The sequence below is a fragment of the Oncorhynchus nerka genome, linkage group LG27, assembly GCF_034236695.1.
Source record: "Oncorhynchus nerka isolate Pitt River linkage group LG27, Oner_Uvic_2.0, whole genome shotgun sequence".
NCBI classification, from domain to species: Eukaryota; Metazoa; Chordata; class Actinopteri; order Salmoniformes; family Salmonidae; genus Oncorhynchus; species Oncorhynchus nerka.
The window spans coordinates 35,465,250-35,489,338 of record NC_088422.1 but is presented as its reverse complement, the minus strand read 5'-3'; the positions used below and the strand labels follow the sequence as shown (position 1 = coordinate 35,489,338).

At 42.6% G+C, this 24,089-nt stretch overlaps 1 protein-coding gene and 1 pseudogene across 3 annotated transcripts; one reads left to right on the top strand and one right to left on the bottom strand.

The window, feature by feature from the left end:
• Window positions 1-37: 37 nt before the first annotated feature.
• Window positions 38-4,595, top strand: gatc (glutamyl-tRNA amidotransferase subunit C). 3 transcript variants are annotated; one of them, XM_065011615.1, is made up of 6 exons: window positions 38-455; window positions 558-608; window positions 730-899; window positions 1,156-1,259; window positions 1,379-1,446; window positions 4,222-4,595. In XM_065011615.1, the coding sequence occupies exons 1-5, from the start codon at window positions 258-260 to the stop codon at window positions 1,438-1,440; spliced, it is 585 nt and encodes a 194-aa protein (XP_064867687.1). In that variant the 5' UTR covers window positions 38-257; the 3' UTR covers window positions 1,441-1,446; window positions 4,222-4,595. The 3 variants fall into 3 exon arrangements, with proteins under 3 accessions (XP_064867687.1, XP_064867688.1, XP_029493851.1); XM_065011616.1 differs by lacking the exon at window positions 4,222-4,595 and adding an exon at window positions 1,474-1,923 and having other exon boundaries at window positions 1,379-1,429; XM_029637991.2 differs by lacking the exon at window positions 4,222-4,595 and having other exon boundaries at window positions 40-455; window positions 1,379-1,923.
• LOC115111668 (serine/arginine-rich splicing factor 9-like) lies at window positions 1,912-17,215 on the bottom strand (annotated as a pseudogene).
• Between the last annotated feature and the right edge of the window lie 6,874 nt (window positions 17,216-24,089).

The window sequence follows — 24,089 nt, the reverse complement described above, 5'->3', positions numbered from 1 at the left end:
CTCTGACTTTCTCCTCCAATGGGTTTTGAGAAAAAGCCGGTAGTAATGTAATTGATATTCTCCCCTACTAGACTCTGCTAGCTAGCCAGTTAGCTGTTGACTGATATTATTTTTGAGTTCCAGGAATCAACGGAGACGCTCATAAAATATAGCTAACCATTGCTTAGTTTACTAAATTGACTAGCTAGCGACGCACAATTTCATTGTGATAGGAATTGCATAGGCATTTGCAAGCTAGCTACATTAGCCAGGATAACATGTATGTCGTAGTGAATTATACACGAAGGTTACAGACCCTAGCATTTAATCTAATGCCTTCGTGCTACCACCAAGGCGTCACAAGAGTTTCCATAACGTCACAGGACCGAAAATCCAAGCAAAACTTTAGCTGCTTTCGTTGGACTCATCTGATAACTTTAGTACATCAATATAGTACCCGAATTAGCAACTCTAAGGTAGGCTAACTAGCTAGCTAATGTACAGTACAGCATATCGTACACATGTGGACTGTGGTTGCAGTTTCTTGTTGTATTGCCCATGTTACTTTTCAATCCTAGGTGCCCAGGGTAGCAACATGGGAGCCTGTATTGGAGAACCAGCTACCCCCAGTTAGTATACTGTACTTTGTTAATGAAGTGATTTTTATTAGCTTGTATATTAAGCCAGATCAAATGGCTAACTGTTAGTGACATTGATAAGTTCTAACATCTAATAAGCATTTTCTTACAGCCGTGCCAAGTTCCTGTAGACCTTGTTGACAAATTGGAGCGACTAGCCCTGGTGGATTTCCGCAATCAGGAGGGGCTGGCCTGTCTGGAGAAAGCCATCCGATTTGCAGATCAGCTCCATGTTGTTGACACAGATGGGGTTGACCCGATGGATTCAGTTCTGGAGGAAAGGTTAGACTCGGGCCAGGCAGATCCTGAAGCAGCCCCTAGCACTTCAGTGTTTGATCTGAAGGAATTGGGTAGTGGTAAGCCATTGGAAGTGTTTAATGGAAGGCTTGGTGGAGCAATCACATTTTGCTTACTGCCCTATCCAATTGCTTCAGATCTACAAAGACTGGGTAATTTTTGAAGAGGGAACCAATAGTTACCTACCTAACCTTAAGGTGACTTGTTTAGTCTCACAGATTGAAACCCCTCTGTTCTGTAGGGCACTGTATCTGAGGGAGGATGCGGTGGCAGAGGGGGACTGTGCAGAGGAACTGCTCCAGCTCTCCAAAAACACAGTGGAGGAGTACTTCGTGGCACCGCCAGGTGAGTATCTTGGCTACTGTTTTATCAGCTCATGAATTAGTTACTATCATTGTTCATTCTGAAGGTGGCAGTACCCCATTTTGTATATCATGAAACTTAAATGGCTCTTTTCACTGCAGGTAACATTCCACTCCCGAAGAGAGAGGAGAGAGCTGCCATGTTTAAGCACTCCGAGTTCTGATTCAAAGTATGTGCTCCGACTTTGCTGACAGCTAAATTTGACTGGTTTGACTGGTTTTCCCACCCATGTATCTTAAGATGAATGCACTAAGGAGCTCTGGATAAGAGCATTTGCTAAATTAATGACTGGATACTGTATTTCATTTGACAGACCTCTGCAAAGAAATGCATGGCTAAATGATAAAGATTGACCAACCATCAAGAGGGTCAGGGCTTGGCATGTATTAAGGCACCTTCAAACCAGACAAACTGAAGCTAAATCAAAGAAAGATCATCCAGTGTTGTTGATCTGTGTGTGTACTCCATGTATGCACTGTATTCTCTGAACAATATGTAGTGTCATTATGTTGAAAAAGCAGAACCATAACTCCCAATGGTACATACTTTGTGGGTGCTCTGCAAATGATTATCAAGGACTAAAGAGGCAACCAATGAATGTACAATTCATGCATTCAGGAACAAATAAACATACTAAGAGTCCTCACTTTATTTGAAAAAAATAACACTTTTTACAAAGATTATTTTGAGAACGGGGCAGGAGAAAGAAATAATTTCATTCTCACGTAAAATAAAAAAGAGGAACAAAATTGAGAACACTTGCGAGGCAACCATCTACAAGGCAGGGCAGGCTAGACAGGCTCTTACAGAAACATGATAAAAATAAAAAATAAACTACATTAAAGAGCTGTATTATGTTGTATTCCTCTAGTATGCAGTCTCCTTCACAAATATCCCTAACCAGCCATATCCTAGGTCTGAGAATGAATCAATGAGAATGTGAGGCAAATGCAGATCTACCCATCCGCTCTGTCTACACCATTTAAAAAGTCCTCTGGAGACAGTCCTCATAGTGGAATGCACATGACATACTTAAAAAGCAACACAAAATAAAGTAATCGCCAGTCTTGGCGCCCTCCTGTAGGTAGACTATCGGTAGTGACGAGGGGGTGGGCTGCGGCTTGATGGGCTACGGTGTGCTGCAGAGGGGCGACGTGGAGGGGGCTATGGCGAGACAATCTACGAGCAGGGGGCGACTGATAACGAGGGGGTGGAGAGCCGCGACCTTGATAAGCGGGGGAGTACCGTCCCCTGGATCTGGAACGGGACCGCGAGCGTCCTCTGCTGCCCCCCATCTCTCCATGGACTCGGATAGATGAAGTCTCCCCCTGAAAGATGTCCATGTCAGAGAATGTCCTGAAAACGCATTCTTAAACACTGTATAGCTGAGGATCTGAGTGTTTAGTTACCTGGTGTGATCTGAACTCTGTCCTGTCCAGGCGCCGCATGGCATACTCCATGTCCTCTCTGCGCAGGAACTCCACCACCCCTTCACCATCCCGCTGAACATCTGTGAAACAAACATCTCCAGCCTCCCTCATGTGATCTTTCAAGTCTTGCCAGCTCCCAGTCGGAGGCAGGCCTGTGGGAACAGAGACCAAAACATTGAGAACTTTGGCCTTTCTAGGCAACGCTCAACAATACCAGTGTACATCTAACCTGCTGTAAATGGAAGGAAGAGGAGCTTTGAATAAAAAAAACAAAAGCACAGACTTTATCAACTTACCAGTCACAATAACTCTGAACTCTGATCTCCGAGTAGGAGGCCCAAACCTCCCTTTAGGACCACCAGGACCTCCGTCCCCACTCCCTCGACCACTACCACCCATAGAACCGTTGAATTTAGAGGAGGCAGAGCGAGGGTGCTCAACGCGAAGCTTGCAGTCTCCAAATCCATAACCATTCCTCCCATAGACTGCATCCTCGGCATCCCTGATACATAAGGACATGTCAATTTGATTAACACATTGCATATGTGAGTTAGTCTATCTATCTTAGCTTCCCACTGGTGGAACGAGCTTCCCCCTAACATCAGGACAGCAGAGTCCCTGCTCATCTTCCAAAAATGTCTGAAACCCTACCTCTTCAAAAAGTATCTTACATAAACTAGATAAGACTTTTCCACTTCACAATAACAGCACTTACAGTTGAACAGGGCAGCGAAGTCCCTGCTAGAGCAGCCCCGGTCAACTGTAAGTGCTGTTATTGTGAAGTGAAAACAATAGGTCCATCTATGAGTGGAAGGGGAGAGAGGGGTAGAGGTGTTTGTGGGGGAGAGTTGGGATGGGGCGAATATGCATCTGTTGACTGACAAACAAAACGCAGATTTGGCTTATTATTACGCACAATTCATCAACTGTGGGAATTAATTAAGATATACAGACACCTACTCATTCCAGGGGTTTCCTTTATTTTGACTATTTTCTACATTGTAGAATAATAGTGAAGACATCAAAACTATGAAATAACACATGGAATCATGTAGTAACCAAAATAGTGTTAAATCAAAATATATTTTATATTTGAGATTCTTCAAAGTAGCCACCCTTTGCCTTGATGAATCATGCCTTCATGGTCGAATTGCTGCAAAGAAACCACTACTAAAAGAACGCCAATAAGAAGAGACTTGCTTGGGCCAAGAAACACAAGCAATGGACAGACCGTTGGAAATGTGTCATTTGGTTGGATAAGTCCAAATTTGAGATTTATGGCTCCAACCACTGTCTTTGAGATGCAGAGTAGGCAAAAGGATGATCTCTGCATGTGTGGTTCACACCGTGAAGCATGGAGGTGGTGGTGTGGCGGTGCTGTGCTGGTGACACTGTCAGTGATTTATTTTGAATTCAATGCACACTTAAACCGCATGGCTACCACAGCATTCTGCAGCGATACGCAATCCCATCTGGTTTGCACTTAGTGGGACTATCGTTTCTTTTTCCAACAGGACAATGACCCAAAACACACCTCCAGGCTGTGTAAGGGCTATTTGACCAAGGAGAGCAATGAGTGCTGCATCAGATGACCCGACCTCAACCCAATTGAGATGGTTTGGACCGCAGAGTGAAGGAAAAGCAGCCACCAAGAGCTCAACATATGTGGTAACTCCGTCAAGACAAAAAGCATTCCGGGTGAAGCTAGTTGAGAGAATGCCAAGAGTGCAAAACTGTCAAGGCAAAGGGTGGCTACTTTGAAGAAACTCATTTTGATTTAACACTTTTTTGGTTACTACATGATTCCATGCATGTTATTTCATAGTTTTAAACGGCTTCGCTATTCTACAATGTAGAAAACAGTACAAATAAAGAACCCTTGAATTAGTTTTACTGCTATTTTATGTACATACACACATTGATCAAAAATATAAACGCAACATGTAAAGTGTTGGTCCCATGTGTCATGAGCTGAAATAAGATCCCAGAAATGTTCCATATGCGCAAAAAAGCTCATTTCTCTCAAATTATGTGCACAAATTTGTTTACATCCCTGTTAGAGAGCATTTCTCCTTTGCCAAGATAATCTATCCACCTGACAGGTGTGGCATATCAAGAAGCTGATTCAGCATGATCATTACACAGGTGGACCTTGTGCTGGGGAAGGTAAAAGGTTACTAAAATGTCCAGTTGTCACAACAATGCCACAGATATGTCAAGTTTTGAGGGAGTGTGCAATTGGCATTCTGACTGCAGGAATGTCCACCAGAGCTGTTGCCAGAGAATTTAATGGTAATTTCTCTGCCATAAGCTGCCTCCAACAGTTTCAGAGAACTTGGCCGTATGTCCAACCGGCCTCACAACCACGCCAGCTCAGGACCTCCACATCCGGCTTCTTCACCAGCAGGATCGTCTGAGACCAGCCACCCGGACATCTAATGAAACGGAGGAGTATTTATTTCTGTAATAATGCCCGTTTATGGGAGGGGAAACTAATTGGCTGGGCCTGGCACCCATGGCTGCGCCCCTGCCCAGTCATGTGAAATCCATAGATTTGGGCCGAATACATTTATTTTAATTAACCGATTTCCTTATTTATCACCCTTTCCTATATGAACTAAAGTAAAATCATAGAATTTGTTGCATTCATATTTTTGTTCCATATATATACACTGCTCCAAAAAATAAAGGGAACACTTACAACACAATATAACTCCAAGTCAATCACACTTCTGTGAAATCAAACTGTCCACTTAGGAAACAACACTGATTGACAATACATTTCACATGCTGTTGTGCAAATGGAATAGACAACAGGTGGAAATTATAGGCAATTAGCAAGACACCCCCAATAAAGGAGTGGTTCTGCAGGTGGTGACCACAGACCACTTTTCAGTTCCTATGCTTCCTGGCTGATGTTTTGGTCACTTTTGAATGCTGGCGGTGCTTTCACTCTAGTGGTAGCATGAGACGGAGTCTACAACCCACACAAGTGGCTCAGGTAGTGCAGCTCATCCAGGATGGAACATCAATGCGAGCTGTGGCAAGAAGGTTTGCTGTGTCTGTCAGCGTAGTGTCCAGAGCATGGAGGCGCTACCAGGAGACAGTACATCAGGAGACGTGGAGGAGGCCGTAGGAGGGCAACAACCCAGCAGCAGGACCGCTACCTCCGCCGTTTTGCAAGGAGGAGCAGGAGGAGCACTACCAGAGCCCTGCAAAATGACCACCAGCAGGCCACAAATGTGCATGTGTCTGCTCAAACGGTCAGAAACAGACTCCATGAGGGCCCGACGTCCACAGGTGGGGGTTGTGCTTATAGCCCAACACTGTGCAGGACGTTTGGCATTTGCCAGAAAACACCAAGATAGGCAAATTTGCCACTGGCACCCTGTGCTCTTCACAGATGAAAGCGGGTTCACACTGAGCACATGTGACAGACGTGACAGAGTCTGGAGACGCCGTGGAGAACGTTCTGCTGCCTGCAACATCCTCCAGTATGACCGGTTTGGCGGCGGGTCAGTCATGGTGTGGGGTGGCATTTCTTTGGGGGGCCGCACAGCCCTCCATGTGCTCGCCAGAGGTAGCCTGACTGCCATTACGTACCGAGATGAGATCCTCAGACCCCTTGTGAGACCATATGGTGGTGCGGTTGGCCCTGGGTTCCTCCTAATGCAAGACAATGCTAGACCTCATGTGGCTGGAGTGTGTCAGCAGTTCCTGCAAGAGGAAGGCATTGATGCTATGGACTGGCCCGCCCGTTCCCCAGACCTGAATCCAATTGAGCACATCTCCGACATCATGTCTCGCTCCATCCACCAACGCCACGTTGCACCACAGACTGTCCAGGATGCTTTAGTCCATGTCTGGGAGGAGATCCCTCGGGAGACCATCCGCCACCTCATCGGGAGCTGGCCCAGTTGTTGTAGGGAGGTCATACAGGCATGTGGAGGCCACACACACTACTGAGCCTCATTTTGAGTTGTTTTAAGGACATTACATCAAAGTAGGATCAGCCTGTAGTGTTGTTTTCCACTTTAATTTTGAGCGTGACTCCAAATCCAGACCTCCATGGGTTGATAAATTTGATTTCCATTGATAATTTGTGTGATTTTGTTGTCAGCACATTCAACTATGTAAAGAAAAAAGTATTTAATAAGAATATTTCATTCATTCAGATCTAGGATGTGTTATTTTAGTGTTCCCTTTATTTTTTTGAGCAGTGTATTTTTTAGTAACTAGATACGGTACGAGGCAAAGGCATTAGAAATGTTGTTGGCTGTGATTCTGGGTTTAAAGGATAGGCCCCTCTCTCTTAAAGGCCCTAGGATCCATGTGTACAAGGGTGGTTAGCCAGTCACTGGGACGACGACCCAACTTGGAATGGGGGAGGTTGTAGCGGGTGGAGTATAGGAAGACAATTAGAGGCATACTTAGTTGCAGCTACAGTATCCTTAACAGTGCAAATATCATTGTATAGCTATATGGACACTCAATTATCATGGTACGTTTACAAACATTATTATGATAAGTATAATCAAAACCTGTATCTCATTATGGTAAGTGGTGAAAGGTATAGCTAGTAGTAATTGTAATGGCTTAGCAGATAAGAAAATAATCCGTATTTATCTGGATAAAAGAAGGAATGTAATATATTGTTTACAGGAAACTCATTCGACACCTTTAGATGAAGTTGTTTGGAAAAAGGACTAGGGGGAATATTTATCTCCCACGGGAAAATAAATTCAAAAGGGGTGATATGAATTAATCATTTTGATCAGAATGTGCAAACTGTTCAAACAGATCCTCAAGGAAGGTGGATCCTTCTAAATATGCTATTGGACCATTAACATACTTGGCTCATTAATCTATATGTTCTAAATAATGATCCAGGCTTCTTTGAAAATATATAACAATTTATCGAGTTAACAAGCAATACGACTCAGTTATTATGGTTGGAGATTAAAATACGGCTTTAGGTACCTCGATGGCCCATAAAAAGGTAATCGCACTACAAATTATCACCCTCATGCACTTAAGGAAATCACAAATATTATGGATATATTGGAACTAGTCAATATATGGAGGCTTAAATATCCTGACCTAGTGAGATATACATGAAAGAGGCTCAATTAAGTTGGTTGTCTACACTGTCATTTTCTCTGGCACCAAAAGTTTAAGTGTTGATGGGGAGAGAATGCGGTCAGACCGTCAAATAATTGGTGTACAGATTAATCATACAGAATATCCACGAGAGTGGGGATATTGGAAATGGAATCAAAGCCTACTGGATGACAACTTTTTTCTAACCAAGAATTTATAAGACTTTATTCTACATAACATAGGTACTAGAGGTCGATACCGATTATTGGAGAACAAAAAAATAAATAGATTAATTGGCCGATTTTTTTTTACTTGTATGTAATAATGACAATTACAACAATACTGAATCAACACTTATTTTAACTTAATATAATACATCAATAAAATCAACTTAGCCTCAAATAAATAATGAAACATGTTCAATTTGGTTTAAATAATGCAAAAACAAAGTGTTGGAGAAGAAAGTAAAAGTGCAATGTGTGCCATGTAAGAAAGCTAACGTTTAAGTTCCTTGCTCAGAACATATGAAAGCTGGTGGTTCCTTTTAACATGCGTCTTCAATATTCCCAGGTAAGAAGTTTTAGGTTGTAGTTATTATAGGAATTATGGGACTCTCTCTATGCCATTTGTATTTCATTAACCTTTGACTATTGGATGTTCTTATAGACACTTTAGTATTGCCAGTGTAACAGTATAGCTTCCATCCCTCTCCTCGCTCCTACCTGGGCTCGAACCAGGAACACAACGACAACAGCCACCCTCGAAGCAGAGCAAGGGGAACAACCACACCAAGTCTCAGAGCGAGTGACCTTTGAAACGCTATTAGCGCTCACCCCGCTAACTAGCTAGCCATTTCACATCGGTTACACCAGCCTAATCTCGGGAGTTGATAGGCTTGAAGTCATAAACAGAGCAATGCTTGAAGCATTGCAAAGAGCTGCTGGCAAAACACACTAAAGTGCTGTTTGAATGAATGCTTACGATCCTGCTGGTGCCTACCACCGCTCAGTCAGACTGCTCTATCAAATTATAGACTTAGTTATAACATAATAACACACAGAAATACGAGCCTTAGGTCATCAAGACGTTTAATCTTTCAGTGAAATACGGAACCGTTCCGTATTTTATCTAACGGGTGGCATCCATAAGTCTAAATATTGCTGTTACATTGCACAACCTTCAATGTTATGTCATAATTACGTACAATTCTGGCAAACTGTTACATATACACTGACTGTGTGCAATGAACGCAAGAGAAGTGATACAATTTCACCTGGTCAATATTGCCCGCTAACCTAGATTTTTTTTAGCTAAATATGCAGGTTTAAAAATATATACTTCTGTGTATTGATTTTAAGAAAGGCATTGATGTTTATGGTTAGGTACACATTGGAGCAACGACAGTCCTTTTTCGCGAATATGCATCGATTATATGCAACGCAGGACACACGCTAGATAAACTAGAAATATCATCAACCATGTGTAGTTAACTAGTGATTATGATTGATTGTTTTTATAAGATAAGTTTAATGCTAGCTAGCAACTTAACTTTGCTTACTGCATTCGCGTAACAGGCAGGCTCCCTCGTGGAGATGGTTAGAGCGTTGGACTAGTTAATTGTAAGGTTGCAAGATTAAATCCCCGAGCTGACACTGTGAAAAAAAAAATATGTCGTTCTGCCCATGAACAAGGCAGTTAACCCACCGTTCCTAGGCAGTCATTGAAAATAAAAATGTGTTCTTAACTGACTTGCCTAGTTAAATAAAGATTAAATAAAAGGTGTAAAATAAAATATATTTTTTTTATCGGGCAAATCGGTGTCCAAAAATACCCATTTTCGGTTGTTATGAAAACTTGAAATCGGCCCTATTTAATCAGCCATTCCGATTAATCGGTCGACCTCTAATAGGTACAGGAGATCACCTTTAAGGTATGGGACACTTTTAAATGTGCCTTCAGGGCCAGAATAAGTTAGAGGAAAATAAATGGAGGAACTTATTCAAAAAAGATCAAGTGTAATACATTATACAAACAAGGTGAACTGGATGGAATATGGGGAAAAATGCACCAACTAATTTTTTCATAGTCAACATAGAAATGCTACCAAAATTATTTACAGAAACTTGTTACAAATGATTTTCTGAAAGAGGAGGCAAAGTACTTTAAGCATGTTTTCATTTCAGGTTCCTCAATCTCTACCAACTGAAGTTAATTGTAAGGATTTGTTTCTATTAATAGTGTAAAAATGAATAGCTGTATAGAAAGACTCACGTGAAGGAACTTCAAGATGCAATTAAAGCCTTCAAGTCAGGGAAAACATCAGGGTTGGTCCTTTAACATGATTGTGAAAGTCTGATTTCACAATTACTGAAACAGGACCCCATGTGGCAAATATCCAGTCTACCTAAAAAGCTGGAGACCCCTTACACTTCAGTGTTGTGATGCCAAAATTCTAGCAAAATGTTTAGTGCTCAGAATTCAAAAGGTATTGTTGAATATTATGTATCCTAATCAGACAGGTTTTTACATGGGCGATACATTGGAGATAAAGTACTGGAAACAATCGAACACTTAAAAAATATATAGGAAACCAGGCCTGGTATTCATTGCAGATTTTGAAAAGGACTAGAATGCATTGTATAAGAGAATCTCCTATACAATGAGTTATGTATAGTAACCCCGGGTGTAAAATAGTAAACATGGCTGCTTCTCATAAAGTATTCAACTGTCAAGAGGAGTAAAACAAAGCTGTCCATTATGGCCATAGAAACGTTAGTTATTAAAAATCAGATCCACCAGTAATATGAAGGGACTAGACATCCAGGGGTCATTGTACGCAGACGACTCATGTTTTCTTTTAAATCCACAATATGGATCCCTCCACAGCCCCAGAGGACCTAGATAATGTCTTTAACCTCTCTGGACAATAAGTGTACACACTACGTATTGGATCACTAAAAAAATACTACTTTTACATTACAGTGTAGTTTACCATTAAAATGGTCTGACGGTAAAGTGGACATAGTCTGTCATATTGCGAAATAAATAAATTCTATACATTTTCATAGAAAGTTAGCAAAAATAAACAAGATCTTGCTTCCATGGAAAGGTAAATACTTGTCTACAGTACTTTCAGAAAGTATTCAGTCCCCTAGACTTTCCCCACATTTTGTACAGCCTTATTCTAAAATTGTTTAAATTACACTTCTTCCTCAAATCTACACACTACACCATTTAAGAATAAGAGGCCACTGTGTTCTTGGGGACTTTCAACGCTGCAGATATCGTTTGGTACCTTTCCCCCAGATCTGTGCCTCGACACAATCCTGCCTCAGAACTCTAAGGACAATTCCTTTGACTTGAATTTCATTTACTTTTTTGATTGAACCTTTATTTACCTAGGCAAGTCATTTAAGAACTAATTCTTATTTACAATGATGGCCTACCCTGGCCAAACCCTAACGACGCTGGGCCAGTTGTGCGCCGCCCTACAGGATGCACCCAAGCTCGATTTCGAGTCTCATAGCAAAGGGTCTGAAAATGCGATTTTTTTTTATTTTATACATGCACATTTGCAAAATATTCGACAAACTTATGTTTGCTTTGTCATTGTGGGGAATTGTGTGTAGATTGAGGGAAAACACAGTTTAATCAATTTTAGAATAAGGCTGCAATGTAACAAAATGTGAAAAGGTCAAGGGGTCTGAATGACTTTCCGAATGCACAGTATTTGTGAGAGAAAAATAAAAATGATGAATTGTTTAACCATTTCCCAGGTTAATTTTTTATTCATTTTTTAAATCCCAGCCCCGTCCCCGCATGAGGCCTTTTAGTAGGCCGTCATTGTAAATAAGAATGTGTTGTTGACTGACTTGCCTAGTTAAATAAAAATAAATACCCATTCACTGATGGCCCTGCCTACACTGGAATACTTTTTTATTTTTATTATATGAGCAAAAGATATTCCACTTTATTTGGCAAGCCAGACAAAATTAAACCACCCTATTTATAAAATGAATATATATTTGGGAGTCTAAAATGATTTTATATTAAAGCATTGAACCTCTCACTAAAGGCTTAAAAAAACATACTTAAATCCAAACTGGTTTTCCAGTAGACTAGTAAGAAAGGCTGTTAAAAAAATCGCATGTTTCTATTTATTCAGATAACACCCTGTCACTTTCGGTCATTTGAAACTGAAATAATCTCCAAACTATCACTTTTTAAAACAAGCCATAGAAATCTGGTTGCAATTTCAGTTTAACCCACAAAAAAAAAATCAAACAGAACAAGTATTTCAAATAATATTATGGTTAATCTCGAAAATACTAATTGATAAAACATACTTTGAAATTGTTTTGTGTTTTTTAAAAAACAATATCTTTGTTAATTAATGATAGAAAGGTTCAGAACTTTTGTGAAACATCCCACCACAGTTGAAAAATATTTGTCAAGTAGAAGTCAAGATGGGATGTTTTTTTAGAGATAGATGGGAGGGGTTAAGGGCAGCTGAAGGGCGGGATAAAAAAGGGAAAAAAATAGATAATTAACGTAAAATGTACAGTGTCTGTAAAATGTATATAGTATGTATAAACTCGAACTAGAAGCCTAAGTATTGCTGTCCTTTAGTTTAGGTAGGGTTATGGGGAGAAAAAAATAGTAAAGCCATGATCTGATTTAACGAATGGCGGACGAGGGAGGGCCTTGTATCTTGTTTGTGGGTAGAGTAACCGTGGTCTAGGACTTTATTGCCCCTAGTTGTGAAGGAGACGTGCTGATGAAAGTTGGGAATCGTGTCTTAATGAAGCGGAATTAAAATTGCCGTCGACAAGAAAGGCAGCCGCTGGATGCAAGTTTTCCTGATTGTTTATAGCCTCATACAGTTCATTAAGTGGCAGCATGTTATATTTCATGATAACATCTCAAATATTTTGTGAAAATAAAGTAAACGCCAAAAGAATCACAAAATAATAAAGTCGGGTCGGAGTTCGCAAAACGGTGGCAATCCAGCACGCTGCCATCTTTTCATTACTACCGAGTTCAGGGAAAGTGTACTTGCTATGACTATGATATGTGGTTGTCTCATCTAGCTATCTTAAGGTGAAAGCACTAATTCAAGTCACTCTAGATAAGAGCATCTGCTAAATGACTAAAATGTCAATGTAAATCTGGTCTTATTGGTCAACGAGTAAGAATGCCATTCATGGACATGGACGTTTATCTTACCGTGGATCTTCAAAGCGCACAAAGGCAAAGGGAATGGTGCCTCTGTTGTTCTTCAACTCAATGTCTCTGATTTTGCCATATTTGAAGAATATATCCTCAATGTCCCTCTCTTGCACATCAGCTGGAAGGTTACCCACGTAGATCCTGCCATCTGCCATGATGTTAACAGAACTGATCCTGATGGAGAAAAAAAGAGAGCCTTATCATTACTGAACACTCCCTGAACTCAAATGTATGTTTTGACCCCTAATTTCTGCCATTCATAAATGTCCAAAAATAGATTACCATTACAAACAACCCCCTACAAGTACATGTTATCAAGACTGCAACATATACACAACTCAAATACAGAGCTAGCTATTAATCAAACACCAACCCACACCCAATGGTTCAACCACCAGGGCCCGGTTTCCCAAAAGCATCTTATGACGAAGTTAATCGTTAGAACCTTCGTAGGAGCATCGTTAAATATCGAAGCTTCCACAAAACCATCGGTATTAACTTTGCACTTAAACGCTCGTAATCTAACGCCTGCCTCAGACCACTCGTAGAAACGCTAACTACTACAGCGGGGCAAAAAAAGGATTTAGTCAGCCACCAATTGTGCAAGTTCTCCCACTAATTTTCATCATAGGTACACTTCAACTATGACAGACAAAATTAGAAAAACAATCCAGAAAATCACATTGTGGGATTTTTTATGAATTTATTTGCAAATTATGGTGGGAAATAAGTATTCGGTCACCTACAAACAAGCAAGATTTCTGGCCCTCACAGACCTGTAACTTCTTTAAGAGGCTCCTCTGTCCTCCACTCATTACCTGTATTAATGGCACCTGTTTGAACTTGTTATCAGTATAAAAGACACCTGTCCACAACCTCAAACAGTCACACTCCAAACTCCACTATGGCCAAGACCAAAGAACTGTCAAAGGACACCAGAAACAAAATTGTAGACCTGCACCAGGCTGGGAAGACTGAATCTGCAACAGGTAAGCAGCTTGGTTTGAAGAAATCAACTGTGGGAGCAATTATTAGGAAATGGAAGACATACAAGACCACTGATAATCTCCCTCAATCTGGGGCTTCACGCAAGATCTCACCCTGTGGGGTCAAAATGAGCACAAGAAAGGTGAGCAAAAATCCCAGAACCACACGGGAGGACCTAGTGAATGACCTGCAGAGATCTGGGACCAAAGTAACAAAGCCTACCATCAGTAACACACTACGCCGCCAGGGACTTAAATCCTGCAGTGCCAGACGTGTCCCCCCTGCTTAAGCCAGTACATGTCCAGGCCCGTCTGAAGTTTGCTAGAGAGCATTTGGATGATCCAGAAGAAGATTGGGAGAATGTCATATGGTCAGATGAAACCAAAATATAACTTTTTGGTAAAAACTCACCTCGTCATGTTTGGATGACAAAGAATGCTGAGTTGCATCCAAAGAACACCATACCCACTGTGAAGCATGGGGGTGGAAACATCATGCTTTGGGGCTATTTTTCTGCAAAGGGACCAGGACGACTGATCCGTGTAAAGGAAAGAATGAATGGGGCCATGTATCGTGAAATTTTGAGTCAAAACCTCCATCAGCAAAGGCATTGAAGATGAAACGTGGCTGGGTCTTTCAGCACGACAATGATCCAAAACACACCGCCCGCACAACGAAGGAGTGGCTTCGTAAGAAGCATTTCAAGGTCCTGGAGTGGCCTAGCCAGTCTCCAGATCTCAACCCCATAGAAAATCTTTGGAGGGAGTTGAAAGTCCGTGTTGCCCAGAAACAGCCCCAAAACATCACTGCTCTAGAGGAGATCTGCATGGAGGAATGGGCCAAAATACCAGCAGTATGTGAAAACCTTGAAGACTTACAGAAAACGTTTGACCTCTGTCATTGCCAACAAAGGGTATATAACAAAGTATTGAGATAAACTTTTGTTATTGACCAAATACTTATTTTCCACCATCATTTGCAAATAAATTCATTAAAAAATCCTACAATGTGATTTTCTGGATTTTTTTGTCTGTCATAGTTGAAGTGTACCTATGATGAAAATTACAGGCCTCATCTTTTGTAAGTGGGAGAACTTGCACAATTGGTGGCTGACTTAATACTTGTTTTGCCCCACTGTACATGTTGTGTGTTAGGTGCTTCTGTGTAAACATAAAATCACATGGTTTTATCCGTTGCCAATGTCGTTGCAATTGATACAAACACGCGAAGTATAAAAATATATCGGTTCATTTGAAGCATGACTGCTTTAAAATAAACAGTAGGCTATAGGTTTTTTCAATCATATTGAAACGCACTTCATGTTAAATCAATTGAGTTTTATTTTGTTACATGTAGGCTGTTGTCTAATTTGTCACAATTATCTTTAATATTTGCAGCCGTATGTGGTAATGTCTCTAGAAGCGGATCCGTCGTCAGTATTGAGAAATAACTATTATGTTAAAGAATTATTTGAATGGAGAAAGCTGATCTGAGAGCAGCGCTCACCTTCTTTCGATCCTATCAGTATCAACAAATGCTTTAACGACGCACTAGGCGACCATTCTCTATCTAGGTAAATCGGCGTGGTGCTTGGGAAACGGTTGTTACATTTTCGGCTGCTGTAGGAATGACTAAACGTTACGCCTAAATTCCATCGCTATCAGAAAACCGGGCCCTGTTGAGACGAAATCCTAGCCGGACAATAGTGTCTGATTGCGGCCCGCAATTCGAGGAGTTCCTGTATGTGGGCATTCATTAATCTGCAGGAACGCCCCCCACTCTAGCATCCCATTGGTTCCGGCTTCAACAGGCTTCCCACTCCCTCGAGCACGCAATCTTCAAATTTGTGCGACACTTGATATTCTGGTTGTCTATTTGTGACCTAGCTAGCTAGCTAGCGGTGTCGCCCCGGTCCCCCGCCTCCTGTGGAAGTGCGGGAAAGCATTGCCCAACAGGCGGAGGTGAAGGACACTACCTACCAGTGCCCTCCACCAATAATGGACTAAAGAAGCCTAACGGGGTCTGTTTTTAAAGGATAATGGGCCTGTCAGCCAAATGTGGATACATTTTCAATTGCAGTACGGTTCTAAAAACAAATCTCTGCTTTCATATCACATCAAAAATGTAACAAAAGCTAAAGATACACTTACTGTTTTAACCAGTTTTAACAAGTTGCAGCAGACAGTATTTTTCAGTCACAACACGTTTGTGGCGTCTTTCTTCCATTTACACACCGGTGTTCCGAGACACAGAACTAGCACCAGTACGCCCGTCTTCCATAAATAAGCGCTGTATAACATGGACATATGGCTGTGTGGGATTACCTATAGTAATTAAACAATTGTTATGATTTATCGATAATATTAAAGATACGTTCCTTATGTTTCCAAACCGTACAGTAAGAGATGTTTGGTAACGTTTACAGAAAGCGGGGTGCTCTTAACGAAACTCCCCAGCCAGAAGATACGATCACCAATATATATGCGCTAAAGGTAGTGTACGTGAATGGGCTATCGCCACCTAGTGATTTGGCGCGCCCCCGTATGATGCCCATTTTTAAAAATGGACCAATAGAAGTATAAAGAGGGGTTCATGCATATCCTGGAACGCACCGAATTGCGGGACGAAATTACACCCTTCTCGGCTCAGGTAGCTTGCTACGCTAAAGCTAGCTATTCATGTTTCATTTAAAAAATGGTAACATGGCTGGGGGCGGGATACAGTGGTCAGCTTACTAGTTTGCTAGTTTCAATATTTCAAACATAACGTTTCATATCGCCTCGTGGTAGTTACCTGCCTGGATTCCCAATCTGTACTCACATGTAAAACCCAGATTAGCCCATTCATTCATTACCTAGCCAGCAAGTTGTCGACAACAAATGGCTAGTAGCTAATGTAACGTTAGCTTCAGTTGCAAGTTAGCATCTAGCTAGCTAACAAGTTAGCCTAGCTGACTCGTGTGCCATGTTTTGGGTTTGCAGAAGAGTACACGATAGCTCACCTACCTTGCTGTGTTGCTGACCAGACCTGCAACCCCCGTGGTAGCTGTGATTATTTTATAAAGCTCGTATAATGTTATTTCTCGCTTATCTCCAGAGATCGGTACCCTCAAACCTTTGTCGGAGGATCTCTGCGCTTCTTTTAGCTAGTTAGGCTAGCCAGTTCCATCCACTGACTTCCGGTTCCGTCAAAAACCACCTACCATATCCAGCAGGTGGTGCCCCAGCACACAAATTGCACTGTTTTTTGTCTGCATGTTTTCTTCTTCGTGTGGTTTTCCGGCATGGTTGATTTTTGGTGCCTTTCACAGTTCGGAAAATGCATTGCACATTTGTTCACACAAAAAAGGAAGTGGATGAAAAAAGAAAATGACCATAGCAATAAACGCTAAGAACCCAACCTTATCAATGCACAAACTGTACGGGTCACTCTGTACTGGCCTACTACTCACAGGGACCCTCTCAGGGACCCTCACCCTTTCCCCACCATCCGTTACTTTCCTCACTACCTCAGCATGACACTTTCTGCACTGCTCTCACCCTGGAAACTTCAACCTGTCTCACTCGCACAGGACATTTCTGATCCCCAGCAATATGGCCGCCCTAAAAATGTAAACACTGAGCTTTGAACACCAAAACCACACTCTCCTTTGAACTATGCTCTCCTGCACAATTCACACCTCAGAATCTCCCTCATTCATACTGCTGCAACATGACCATAAACTTGGCACCTGTAACACAATAGTGGGTTCGTGAAACAAAATCTCTCACAGGATAACTTGTATACCCTAGCATGACTTTATCTGGCAAACACTTTACATCAAAACTCAGAAGAACAGACAGGGTCTCCTCAGTCTGGCGCTCCCCACCGGGTCTGTGTCTCACCAAACGGCGTGCATCACAGACACCAGGGATCCTCAACTTCAGTCAATCCACCTGAACACTACCCCTGTTATCACTCCTTTCAACTGCGCTCTGCTCCAGAGAGAAAAGCAGGCCACAGCTTTCGTTCCGAGTCAGGAAACGTTCACTTCTGGATGCTTTGACCAAATTGAACCCAACTCCTTCTTTACCCAGCCTGATTCCACAAACCTTTTTGATGCCAAAAGGCATGGATCCACTTTGTCCATGAATCATACTCCTACGGGGCAGAGTCATCTCAGGCAATTTTCTGATCATTGGTGTGAGGCTTGGTAGCCTTCACCTCACCTGTTGGTGCAGGCTTTTCCTCTTCACTTCTGTTCAATTTGAGAGAGTTCACTCTCTGTCAACTGCTCAGGGTTTTCAGGAGCGGAACATTGCATTATCTCTCCTGTACTTGACTCAAAGGAGAAAGTACTCTGCTTGTATTTCGCAGATGTCGGTTTGGGTTTGAACCTCGCACCCTTTTTTTGTGCCTCACATCACCTAGTCATTTGCCATCTTGCTTTCTTTCAGTCGTCAGTCTCAAAGGTTACATCCGTTTCCAAAACACTGCCTCCATCATCTAACGGCTGCATGTCATGTTTTGTATTTCAAATAGTACCAAACTAAAACTTGAGATATTTTGGTTTGTTTGTTTTTTGTTTTTGTTTCTTGAGGCCTGTCATGCAAATAGCGTCCGCCTGAAAATCGTTGACCCCCCCCCCCCCCCCCAGGCCCCTTAAAATGTCTCTGAGACCCCCTGAGGCTCCCTAGTTGAGAATCACTGTTGTAGTGTAAGTATGCAATACATTTTCTTTGGTATACCTTCCCAATCTGACATCTTAGTTAAATTGGATCGTCTTACGCCATGACTGTAATGGCTGCTAAGTCATATGGCTAAAAATATAAACACCCAAGCGTTCTCTGCTCTCATTGCTTATGACAGAAATAAGAATGACCAATAATTCTGCCTCAAGGCATATCTGTAATGTAAAATGACTTTGTATTTTACTAACAGGACATCAGCGGTGAAAGGTGTCCTCACATACTTAGTGAGAGAATAGGCTAAGCTTCATGGGTTGACACAGGAAACAAAAACAAACTCTAAACACCTATACTTCTCATAAGTCTACACCTGATTTAACTGCTTTTAACACCACTTTCCTCAGCTGACATGGCAGACATCAGTTCTGACTCATTAGAATTACATCAGTCAAATGCACAGAGGTCATTCACCCCTGGAAATATCCATAGAGGCAGAAATGAAAGAGGAGAACATAAGTTACTGGAGAATATAGAAGTAACTGTACATTCACTGGTTACTGTTTGTACTAGAGAACATATGGTGAATAACTTTGGGTACAGTCTGACTGAGATGTGTAATCGGAAATACATGATTCAACTACTGACAATATAAACATGTGTTGACATCATTTTGGGGAGGATGAGGCAGGGTATAGTATTTTATTTGTGTTGCTGTTAAAATTCCCTCTGCACTCACAAAGGTATATGTCTGACGTATCACAAAATACCTGCAATTCCTCATCATTGCCAGTATCATCTGGACCTGGGTTTTCCCAATGAGGTTGGGTTTCATTGATAATGACATTAGGTTTCCCTTTCCTTTCTGGTGTTTGACATATCTGTGTTGAAAAATAGGGAATTATATAGAATGATAGGGAATGATCTAGAACCTGGTTCAATGGTAGGGAATGATCTAGAACAGGGTTCGGAAAAGGCGGACTAGGGGCCAAACAGGGCCACTATATATGTTTTTGGCTCCCCAAAGTTTTAGGTCAAAATAAGACTACAATCATCAGGAACTATGCAAAAATCTGTTCACCAAATACTCCCACGAATAGATAACTAGATGTGATCGTGTTTCAATGTAATCAAAGTATAAAATTATTTTTTATTTATAAATACAATCTAATTTTTGGCTTAGTTGTGGTCAATTTGTAGTGTACAAATTATTATAATTATGTTCTGACATCTGGATCACCCCCCCCCCCCCCGACAAAAATCGGCCGGAGGCTGAATCTACAGTGCCTTGCGAAAGTATTCGGCCCCCTTGAACTTTGCGACCTTTTGCCACATTTCAGGCTTCAAACATAAAGATATAAAACTGTATTTTTTTGTGAAGAATCAACAACAAGTGGGACACAATCATGAAGTGGAACGACATTTATTGGATATTTCAAACTTTTTTAACAAATCAAAAACTGAAAAATTGGGAGTGCAAAATTATTCAGCCCCTTTACTTTCAGTGCAGCAAACTCTCTCCAGAAGTTCAGTGAGGATCTCTGAATGATCCAATGTTGACCTAAATGACTAATGATGATAAATACAATCCACCTGTGTGTAATCAAGTCTCCGTATAAATGCACCTGCACTGTGATAGTCTCAGAGGTCCGTTAAAAGCGCAGAGAGCATCATGAAGAACAAGGAACACACCAGGCAGATCCGAGATACTGTTGTGAAGAAGTTTAAAGCCGGATTTGGATACAAAAAGATTTCCCAAGCTTTAAACATCCCAAGGAGCACTGTGCAAGCGATAATATTGAAATGGAAGGAGTATCAGACCACTGCAAATCTACCAAGACCTGGCCGTCCCTCTAAACTTTCAGCTCATACAAGGAGAAGACTGATCAGAGATGCAGCCAAGAGGCCCATGATCACTCTGGATGAACTGCAGAGATCTACAGCTGAGGTGGGAGACTCTGTCCATAGGACAACAATCAGTCGTATATTGCACAAATCTGGCCTTTATGGAAGAGTGGCAAGAAGAAAGCCATTTCTTAAAGATATCCATAAAAAGTGTCGTTTAAAGTTTGCCACAAGCCACCTGGGAGACACACCAAACATGTGGAAGAAGGTGCTCTGGTCAGATGAAACCAAAATTGAACTTTTTGGCAACAATGCAAAACGTTATGTTTGGCGTAAAAGCAACACAGCTCATCACCCTGAACACACCATCCCCACTGTCAAACATGGTGGTGGCAGCATCATGGTTTGGGCCTGCTTTTCTTCAGCAGGGACAGTGAAGATGGTTAAAATTGATGGGAAGATGGATGGAGCCAAATACAGGACCATTCTGGAAGAAAACCTGATGGAGTCTGCAAAAGACCTGAGACTGGGACGGAGATTTGTCTTCCAACAAGACAATGATCCAAAACATAAAGCAAAATCTACAATGGAATGGTTCAAAAATAAACATATCCAGGTGTTAGAATGGCCAAGTCAAAGTCCAGACCTGAATCCAATCGAGAATCTGTGGAAAGAACTGAAAACTGCTGTTCACAAATGCTCTCCATCCAACCTCACTGAGCTCGAGCTGTTTTGCAAGGAGGAATGGGAAAAAATTTCAGTCTCTCGATGTGCAAAACTGATAGAGACATACCCCAAGCGACTTACAGCTGTAATCGCAGCAAAAGGTGGCGCTACAAAGTATTAATTTAAGGGGGCTGAATAATTTTGCACGCCCAATTTTTCAGTTTTTGATTTGTTAAAAAAGTTTGAAATATCCAATAAATGTCGTTCCACTTGTCCCACATGTTGTTGATTCTTCACAAAAAAATACAGTTTTATATATTTATGTTTGAAGCCTGAAATGTGGCAAAAGATCGTAAAGTTCAAGGGGGCCGAATACTTTCGCAAGGCACTGTATATAGTTGCATACCCCGATATAGAATAATGAATTATATGGAATGGTCGAGAGCAGGGGTGTCAAACTCATTTTACCCCGAAGACCGCATTCGGTGTTCAACGACGTCAAAAAATATAAGAGCGGCACTGTCACGGTTCATGAATCCACTGCCTCCTTTTCCTTCTCTCTCTCTCTCTCTCTCTCTCTCTCTCCCGTGTTTGTGTGGGCGTGGTTCCCAATCTCGGCCTGATTGTCTGCGCCAGCTGGAATCACTTATCTTCCCTTTATATGTTCTGTAACCAGTGTTTCTTGTTGTCAGATCGTTGTTACTTCCCTGAGGTTGTGTCGTGTGTCCGTGCTCATCTCTCGCCGCCCTTGTGTGGATTATCTGCTGTGCTCCTTCCTACCCATCCGGACACTCTCCCCTGGGTTTCTCAGCACGCTCACATAGGAGGATGCGCCCTAGTCCCTGGGTCGGATTCCGTCTGAGTACAGTCTGTCTGTCCTGTTGCTGCTGTAACCTGTATTCATTAAACCATCGTTGCTTGCATCTTGCATCCGCCTCTGTATTGTTACAGAACGATCTGACCAGACCATGGATGCAGCGAGTTCAACGAGTCTGACCGAATTCATTTCCGTAGTATCACGAGAATGGATCAACAAGAGGAGAACATCTCCAGCACAGGTCGGGCAGTACAAGCCATTGCGACGCAGGTATCCCAGCTGACCCAACAATTACAACATCTGAGGGGTCTCGCTGCGCCACCTACACCGGCAGTTCAACCCGCCCGCCAGAGCCGGATTCCCAGCTAGAGCCACGGCTACCGACACCAGAGGGTTATTCAGGTGATCCTGACTATTGCAGAGCTTTTCTTACGAGATGTTCCATGCATTTCTCGTTGCAGCCACGGACCTTCAACCGTGAACAGTCTAAGGTAGCATTCGTACTCACACTGCTATCAGGCAAAGCGGCTCTTTGGGGAACGGCGGTGTGGGCGAACCAGGACCCATGCTGCACCTCTTTCCAGACACTCTCCGAGGAGATGAGAAGGGTCTTCGATCGGGCCGTGGCGGGTAGGGAGGCGGCCAGACTACTCGCTGACCTTCGCCAAGGAGACCGTTCAGTATCGGAATACTCCATCCAATTCCGCACTCTGGCCGCAGAGTGTCAGTGGAACGAGGAGGCGCAGTGGGACATGTTCCTGCATGGGCTGGAGGACCGGATCCAGAAGGAGATTTATGTTCTGGACCTTCCCAGGAGTTTAAATGGACTAGTGGAACTAGCCTTGAGGGTCGACGCTCGTCTGAGTCGTGTTGGCCGCCGAGCATGCCCTAACAGACCGTATAACGACACGGAGGGCTGGCATGCCAGCGGCGGGAACACGGCCAGTTCAGCCTCCGCTCACGAACCCATGCAGCTGGGGAGAGCTCGCCTCTCCCGGGAAGAGAGGGAGAGGCGGAGATCCCAAGGGCTCTGTCTCTACTGTGGTAGAGCGGGCCACTTTATCCACTCCTGCCCGATAAAAGATTAGGCCCGGTAGTAAGAATGAGGCTACTATCGGGTGGTGTCACCACAGAGAAGACCTCATTATCTACTCTCCTCCCGGTAAGACTAAGATGGGCCAACCACACGCACGACACCCAAGCCTTACTGGACTCAGGAGCAGAGGGTAATTTCATGGACTTCAAGCTCGCTCACAAACTCCAGATTCCTATCACCTCACTCACGCACAAGATATCCGTCAACGCTCTCAATGGTCAAGAACTACCCAACATTTCTCACACCACTGAACCTATCACACTCATCACTTCTGGCAATCACACTGAGACACTATCATTTCTACTCATGGACTCACCCCTTGCACCATTAGTTCTCGGCCACCCTTGGCTCACCCAACACAACCCCAGAGTTGACTGGGGTCATAACTCTATATCCATGTGGAGTAACAAATGTCTTGAGTCCTGTTTAGTGTCTGCTTGTTCGTCTGTGTCTGATTCTGTGTTTCTAGAGGAGGCAGTGGATTTGTCTAACGTGCCCGTTGAATACCTCGACCTGAAGGAGGTGTTCAGTAAGTCCCGTGCTGCTTCTCTTCCTCCGCATCGTCCCTATGACTGTGCAATAGAATTATTGCCAGGTGAGTCTCCGCCTAAAGGCAAGTTATATTCACTCTCTGTTCCTGAGAGGGAGGCTATGGAGAGATACATCTCTGGTTCTCTGGCATCTGGATTCATTCGTCCTTCCTCTTCTCCAGCGGGGCGGGGTTCTTCTTTGTGGAGAAGAAGGACGGATCTCTGCGTCCTTGCATTGATTACCGTGGGTTGAATAACATCACAGTGAAGAATACCTATCCCTTACCGTTGATGTCCTCAGCCTTTGAAAGGTTACAGGGAGCATCCGTGTTCACTAAGTTGGATTTACGTAATGCATATCATTTGGTTCGCATAAGGGGGACGAATGGAAGACCGCGTTTAACACCCCCAGAGGGCACTTCGAATATTTGGTCATGCCTTTTGGGCT

What these genes read in the sequence shown, in the direction of transcription:
- gatc (XM_065011615.1), top strand. Translation starts at nt 258, where the DNA reads ATGTATGTCGTAGTGAATTATACACGAAGGTTACAGACCCTAGCATTT. An exon ending in TGGAGAACCAGCTACCCCCA is followed by an intron (nt 609 to 729) that starts GTTAGTATACTG and finishes ATTTTCTTACAG; the next exon opens with CCGTGCCAAGTTCCTGTAGA. An exon ending in GATTCAGTTCTGGAGGAAAG is followed by an intron (nt 900 to 1,155) that starts GTTAGACTCGGG and finishes TCTGTTCTGTAG; the next exon opens with GGCACTGTATCTGAGGGAGG.